Raw genomic sequence first — 7500 nt, 5'->3', positions numbered from 1 at the left:
AGTTTCCTCCGTTATCCTCTAGTGTGTAACTGATGTAAAGCCGGCGGTAACGTCTCTGGGATGTTCATATTTGCTGTTTTATTCATTTGTTTATTTATTCACTTATGTGTTATTTACCTATTTTATTTCTGCCTTGCCATTCTTTCTCATATTTATTAATCCCCCCCCCCCTTCTTTAAATTCCTGCTATACCTTTTGTTTCCCCACTTTAACTGGTTGTTATCTGCCGTTTGTCATCCTTGATCATTTGTCCTTCCCTCTTTTAGGTTCATCCCATTGGCCCTCACCCTGTCCGTCTCCTTCCTCCCGCCCCCCTTCTCGTTACCAGTCTGGCCCCTCCTCCCTGCCTCCTCGGGCGACCACGCCCACCAGGCCACCCTCCAGACCCCCCTCTAGACCTTCCAGGCCTCACTCTCATTCATCCCACCCCTCCTATCCCTCCTCCTCATCCTCCTTTTCCCACCATGGGCCCACGTCGCCAGCCTCCACTCTGCCCAAACGCATGTCTTCAGAAGGTACCCACATCAGTGTGGAGTAGACCTGGGCAAAGGCATGAGATTGAGTTCAATATGGAAGCGATATTCCATTATAATCGGATTGAAAGATGTTAGAAGCGTCGTAAAAGTTAAATGAGAAAACTACTCTCAGAAATAGATTTGCCCAGGTCTAGTGTGGAACAAAACAAATGGGTGAAGTTGCTTCTTCTGCTTTGATTTGGGGGTCAGGTTTTTCCTTACAAATGGATGTTGTGAGGATTTAAATTGTAAGCTGATCCTTTGTCAGGCAGTTTCACCTTGGCATGTGGTGGCACAACGCTGTGTGCTGTGCTTTTCTGTCCAGCAAAGAGTTAAAACACCAAAGCAGCAGTTCCTCAAAATGTGTTCTGACGGAGCGGTGGAGAGGACGATCTTAACGGACGGCATCGCATTTTAGCTAATTTAGGAATGTTGTGACTGTTTCAAGATTTAAAAAAAAAAAAAAAAAAAAGAACTTTGACTGAAGTTATGATAACCATAGACTTTTCAAAGGCTTGATTGGTGCAACTTTTAAAAAGAAAAAATACAATGAAGAATACATGAAGAATGGGAAAGATGCAACCAGAAGTTTGAATTGGCAGTTTTTAAAAGAGGGTATGTTATCAGTTGGGCCTCACATGCTTAACAGTGATGTTTTCTGTTGTGTTGGCTCTGTACTCCAGCGCATTGGATTTTAAATTATATCAATAATAATGAGGGTAAAATACCAGCTTTGAGCTTTACTTTAATGGTATTTATTTACATCCGTATTAGATGGATTGTAGGAATATTACATTTTTTTTTTATCCATGGCTCCCAATCATGGATCTTATGCTGAAAACATTGTAAGTCTGTTGCATCTCTGATGACACTTAGCAAGTGTGGTCTGTTGTACCTGTAATCAAAGCCTGGCATTAGTTTAATTAAGTTAATTGTGCACCAGTGAGACTCACGGTTTTTGTACGAACTCTGCTAAACGGTGAATTCTTTAAATGAGGGTTTTTCACGTCACCTTCTGTCCTCTTTATCTCCCCGTTTCTCATCCGTCACTTCCCTTGGTTGTGGTTTGCAGAGTGTGGTTGTGTTGTTTGATCGCTCTACAGGATCATCTGCAGTTTCTCCACTAACATGCATGTCACCAAATAACATTACTGTGGGATGTGACTTTTAAAAAAATTTTTGAGATGTAATCGGTGTAGAGGTTTAAAAAAAGAAAATCAATGTAAAGCTTTTGTGAGATGAGTTTCAAAGAGAAACCTTCGCTGCAGGATTGTAGGAGACGCGGGCCGGTCAGCGTGTTTTACCTCACATCCTCGGTCCGCGTAAGGGACGGTCTCACTTCCTCTGTCTCTCTTCGTCCGCAGGCCCGCCCAGGATGTCTCCGAAGTCCCAGCGGACGCCTCGTGCTCACAGAGTGCCGCCCTGCCGGACCACCGGAGTCTCGTCCGGAGTGGATTTGATCCCCCACAATGCACCTGGAGAGGTCCCAGTGACCCCACCGACCAGGAGCAGTTCCTCTGGAGGGACGTGGTCCTCTGTGGTTAGTGGAGGTAAAGTACTTCTTTCCTTGCCTGCGTGAGCTTTTCTACTAACAAATTTGGAGATTTAAGGATAAATTATTTTTGTATAGCACCTCTGGACGGTATGTTTTAAACTGTTATGCATTGCACTTGAAAAACAACTTTGTCTGCCTTGCATGATATTAAAAAAAGCACCTTTTTATAATATGAGTGCAAACATGGGTGAAAAACTAACCCTTTCACTACTTATTCTTTAATGTTGGCCAGTAAATAAAGACGTCTAATGAATCTCTCTCCCCCCCCTCAGCTCACAGGCCGCGCTCCCCCCGGCAGAATAATATGGGCGGAGCCTCTTCCCTCCCAGCACCCCAGACAGGAACAGCTCCTGTGGAAACTGTTGCTGCAGCGACATCAGCTTCCTCTCCTACTGCTGCTAGCCCCGCCCCCAACATGGTTGCCTCTTCTTCAGCAGACGGTAGGGTTAAAGTTAACCCACACCTTCACTCAGATTGATTAAGTGTGTTTGTAGTGTACTTGATTTTTTACGTGGAGTCAACAGACTATTGTTCTGTTGCAGCAAAAGAGTGTCGTGTCCAGGAGACGAGACAGACATCCCCGACTGCCAACAAGGAAAACATCAAGCCCCTGGACAGCTCGACTAGTATCACCAGAACAGTCTGTAAAGGTACAGTTTACACCAGGGAGCAGTATTTACAGAATCCATTTGGTAATCACTGAAACCCTCAATCATGCATCTCTCTCTCTCTCTCTCTCTCTCTCTCTCTCTCTCTCTCTCTCTCTCTCTCCTCTCTCTCTCTCTCTCTCTCTGTCCACACCCTACAGGACCCCCCTCTATGGCACCAGACCACAGAAAACAAATAGATAATTTAAAGAAATTTAGTGTCGATTTTCGGGTAAGTGTGCTGAAAATCATGCGTTTTAAAAGGCTGCTCAAGAGCTTGGATGTGCCTCCATCCAACTCTCGTTTTCATCTTCCCTCGCCCAGTTGCAGTCTAGTTCAAACCCGGAACCTGCTTTTGACCCGATGATGACCAAGCCCCCCAGAGATCCAGCAGACAAGCCGAAGGACCTTCCCCTGGACAAAGCCTCCGCGGTGGGGCGGGAGGGCCCCGAAGACGGCGTTGCGGCGATCGCCGCCGGCGCCCCCGTCGGCGCCCCCGCTCCATCCGCCGCGAGCGCCAGTAAGCCCGGCAGCCCCGCCGCGCTGTCCCCGTCTCCGTCGGCCCCTGACCAAAAGAGGGCGGGGCTGGATGTGACATCACAGGGCGTCCAGACAACAGCCACGTCCTCATTCAGTGGACCCAAGCATGAAGAGAAGGAGGAGAAAAAGGAGGCAGTACAAGAGTGAGTGGAAAGGACTGAACGTATATTTAAAGGAAAACACAATTGATGTGTTTGACCTGTTCTCTGTACTTTACTCAATCCCACACACACGTCCTGCTGTTCACTATAACAATAATTTCAGACGAATCATCTTCACCATTTGTTCTCCTCTTGCAGTCAAGTGAGAAAATCCACCTTGAACCCAAATGCCAATGAGTTCAAACCCAGGTTCAATGCGCAGGTGAGTAGCGCTCCCCGCCGCCGCCACCAGACGACAATTACCACACTTTGAGATCACTCGACTCACGTTCTACGTCCGTCTCTATTCACGTTATCAGCCCAAACCAGCAAACACCCCGACGCCTCCCCGGCCTCAGGGCCAGCCCAGCCCCTCCATCGTGGTCCAGCAGCCTCAGACCGTCTACGGCCAGACCGTCTGCTTCCCCCAGATGTACCCCCTCACACCAGTCAGCCCCGGGGTGCAGGTGAGACACACCCGTATGAAGACAAATGCCTTTTCTGTTTCTTTTCTGTGCCGATCTCCCTAAATATCCCATTAAATCGGTATGAAATGCGAAGCTCATGAAAACAACTCCCTAACAACCGTCGCCATGAGGTCTCCCAACGTGCCTGCTTGTGTTTGTCCTCGTTGGTGTTTTTTTTTCCTCTCCTTTTCTGGCTTTGATTAATTTTTCAATGCACGCCAACATATGTCTTTTATTTCCATTTTAATAGGCTGCACGCACTCATTTCTTTTAGTTATTTTGTTTTCTTCGTGCATCTTAATATACAGAACATGCTTCGTCATCACTTCTTCACTTTTCTTTCCCCTGTCATCTTCCAGACACTGTTGTTTGTCTGAATTATTTTTTTGCTGAATTATTAAAACATGTTTTGGGTTATATTTGGGGTAACTAGCTTCGGAAATGTTTAAAGTAAAGGAGGGAATGTGTATACCACAGTGACTCGTTGTAGGTTTTTAGCACATTTTGGATGAAAGCTATTACATTTTTAGTCGTGAATCTATATTCTTACCTGTGTTGCTTTAAGAAAAACTTGGTGATCCGACATCAGACACATGTAAGCGATAACTTACCTTGGTTAACAACTAAAGAGTGGTTCTTTTTCCTTTTCTCCCCCTCCTCCTCTTCTCTCTCTCGCTCCATTAGAAAAGCATAATATGGAAGGTTTGTGAATTTTTTAATCCTTTTTGTTGTTTCTTTTTGTAAGACCAATCGGTACTGAGATGTCTTTTTTCCTTGCTTGTTGAATAACTGCCATCAGATGTTGGTTTGCCAACGTCTTATCGCAATTCATTCTAAGCTGTCGTCACAGACGGACTCATAACTTCATCTCGTTTCTATTGGCTTATTTCTGTTTTAACAAACAAATTAGCCTGTAAGCCGACGGGAGTTTGAGCCTCTCTGTTTCTGCTGCAGTACTGTTTGTAATGTAAGTGCATGGTGTATAACGTTAAAAGAGTTAAGGAATGGAAGATGACGAGCAGCGTTTGGGTCCTAGTCGTAAAAAACAACAACAAAAAAAACCCACCCGTTTCTGCCCCAATGATAGACGGGCGCAGAACATGCATGTGGCCCCAGGTAAGAGATAAATCTCACATGTGCACAAGTGGTTTTAATACACCCTGTTTGTATGTATTCAGTGAGGGGCTGGCTACTAATGATAACAGCTGAATAGTCGGTGTCCAGCCCCACAGATAGTGAGAGTAGTCCCACACAAATAGCCCAAAACGCACTTGTTTTTAGTCAAGGGCTGGTTTTTGTTCTTGTAGAAATGATGCTGAAGCGTCTTCAGCAGATTGATATAAACATGTGTTTGTTGTTTTTTCTCGTTCCCCTCCTCGCTCCAGTCTCCAGCTATGTACCAGGTTCAGATGCCTCATATGACAGTCAGCCAGTCTAAACCCTACAGACCAGGTAAAGGTGAGAATAATGCTTTCTCTCATTTTCCTCCCACTTCTTCTCTCTCTCTCTCTCTCTCTCTCTCTCTCTCTCTCTCTCTCTCTCTCTCTCTCTCTCTCTCTCTCTCTCTCTCTCTCTCTCTCTCTCTCTTGAGCATGCAGTCAGACACAAGCCAGTATATACACAGTATATGGCTTTACACCACCCAGGCAGAATATAAATAAATACATACAGCAGTAATGCACCAACAGTACAACAAGTATTAGATACTGATGAAAAAAGGAGGCTTATCTTACAGCAAGTCGTCTTATATTCAGGCCACATTTTGTAAATAAAACTAGCAGTACCCTTCAGACTCCTCCATGATTCTGTTGAGTTGTTTTAAGGGGATGTTGATGAAAGCTCTTTACATGACTCTCCAGTACCCAACATGCCCCAGCAGAGGTCAGACCAGCACCACCCGCAAGGCACGCCCACCATGATGCACCCGGCGACGGCCGCAGGACCCCCCATTGTAGCTCAGAGCCCCGCTTACTCTGCCCAATACTTCACCTGCAGCCCGCAGCAGTTCACCAGTCAGCCACTGGTGCAGCAGATGACACACTACCAGTCACAGGTAAGATTGTTTTACACCAATACAACCTCGGACGGCTCGTTCAGCAGCGCTCGGCACGGGAGGCTCCTCCGTTAAGAACCGCGTGTAACCGTTACCCTGGCACCGTCGGTTAGTCCTGGCAGCCTTTTTATCTCTTCCAGCTGTACGCCAGTCAGCCATTTGTCTAACAGATGCTTGCGGTCCAGCGGCTTGACAGAACGCCAGCGCGACGCCAGCGTATCCTCGCGTCTGAGTCGTGGAGCTGACCTCAGGCTCCTTTAACAGCCGAAGTGGTGCTACCTCGTTTGCGATCGGGCCGTGATGTGACGGGAACGCAGAGGCGGTTAGGAGATCGGCTTCAGGCTGCTTAAGGGCAACATAATAACCACAAATCTGTGCTGGAGTTATTGAACTAACAGAGTTTAATAAGGGAAGAGAATTTATTCAGTTTTATTGCCGCCAACGTCCATGAAATGACTAAGCAGTGAAGTTAAAAATAGGGACGAGATGATGAGACGGGAAGGAAGAAAGATTTAAAGTAAACTGAAAGCATCTTAATTGGGTACCAATTTCACTACTGCAGTAAATCAAAGCACAGAAAAATCACGAGCTCGCACGCAGACAGGCTCTGATGCTGATGTTGTCCGTCTTCTGTCCCGTCCGCATGTCCTCCAGGCGCAGCATGTGTTCAGTCCGGTGATGCAGGGCAGTGCCAGGATGATGGCGCCTCCCACGCACGGCCAGCCCACGCTCGTCTCTTCCTCAACTACGCAGTACCCGGAGCAGACACACACCATGTATGGTATGTCAGCGCATCCCTTTTTGTTTCATGTTCCTTTTGCAGGCCAAAATGCGCAGGTCATTTAGTTTAAAAAAAACCAACCTGTTTCATCCTTTTTAATGTCTCGCAGTGTCTCAAGGGCCAATGCCTCAGCAGTACCCCCACCCCAACGCCACCTTGCACCCTCACCAACAGCACCCCCAGCCCTCTGCCACGCCTACAGGCCAAGGCCAGCAGGGTGGTCCACAACAACATGGAGGTCCTCCTAACCACCCAGCTGCCAGCCCAGTCCAGCAGCACCAACAGCACCAGCAGGCAGCCGCAGGTGAGGTCGCCTGCCTAACGCCTAATTCATACTTCTGCTGAAAAGCTTGCATAGACACACAGAGACGGTCTGCAGAACTCTGAGAGGTGCCCTCAAGAGAGCTCATCGGCAAACAGCTGCAGGAGTAGAAATTGTGTTTCTATTGGTGTGTATTTGTGTGTCACAGCGGCGGCAGCAGCCCAGGCCCTCCACCTGGCCAACCAGCCCCAACAGCAGCAGATGTACTCTGCCTTGGCCCCCACTCCTCCCTCCATGACCCCGGGGCCCAATCCACAGTCCCCCCAGGGCTCGTTCCCCTCCGCCCAGCAGACCGTCTATATCCACCCGCAGCAGGTGCAGCACGGCTACAACCACAATCACATGGCACACGTGCAGCAGGTAGGTCGAAAAACCCGCATTCAGCTCCGGCCATGTGATCAGTGTCTTACACGGTGTACCTATTTCTTGGCAGAACGTCCCAGAGCGTTGTCATCGGTGAGGTTGCCAGGTTTAGTGTCT

At 47.6% G+C, this 7500-nt stretch overlaps 1 protein-coding gene across 1 annotated transcript in view; it reads left to right on the top strand.

Annotated features, from left to right (window-relative positions):
- The window catches only part of atxn2 (ataxin 2), an 18895-nt gene that overhangs the window by 10068 nt on the left and 1327 nt on the right, over positions 1-7500 (top strand). Inside the window, exons 11-24 of the mRNA XM_068703558.1 lie at positions 267-515; positions 1880-2065; positions 2343-2510; positions 2613-2720; positions 2879-2949; positions 3042-3400; positions 3557-3620; positions 3718-3864; positions 4549-4566; positions 5250-5322; positions 5724-5917; positions 6572-6698; positions 6808-7002; positions 7169-7496. Coding sequence (XP_068559659.1) covers positions 267-515; positions 1880-2065; positions 2343-2510; positions 2613-2720; positions 2879-2949; positions 3042-3400; positions 3557-3620; positions 3718-3864; positions 4549-4566; positions 5250-5322; positions 5724-5917; positions 6572-6698; positions 6808-7002; positions 7169-7496 — 2287 coding nt within the window. The remainder of the gene's footprint in view (positions 1-266; positions 516-1879; positions 2066-2342; positions 2511-2612; positions 2721-2878; positions 2950-3041; positions 3401-3556; positions 3621-3717; positions 3865-4548; positions 4567-5249; positions 5323-5723; positions 5918-6571; positions 6699-6807; positions 7003-7168; positions 7497-7500) is intronic.

Source organism: Cebidichthys violaceus, unplaced genomic scaffold (genome assembly GCF_023349555.1).
Source record: "Cebidichthys violaceus isolate CVI_PGR_0920_01 unplaced genomic scaffold, fCebVio1.0.p SCAF_9, whole genome shotgun sequence".
NCBI classification, from domain to species: domain Eukaryota; kingdom Metazoa; phylum Chordata; class Actinopteri; order Perciformes; family Stichaeidae; genus Cebidichthys; species Cebidichthys violaceus.
The sequence above is the reverse complement of the archived record's forward strand: the minus strand, read 5'-3'. Positions and strand labels throughout refer to the sequence as shown.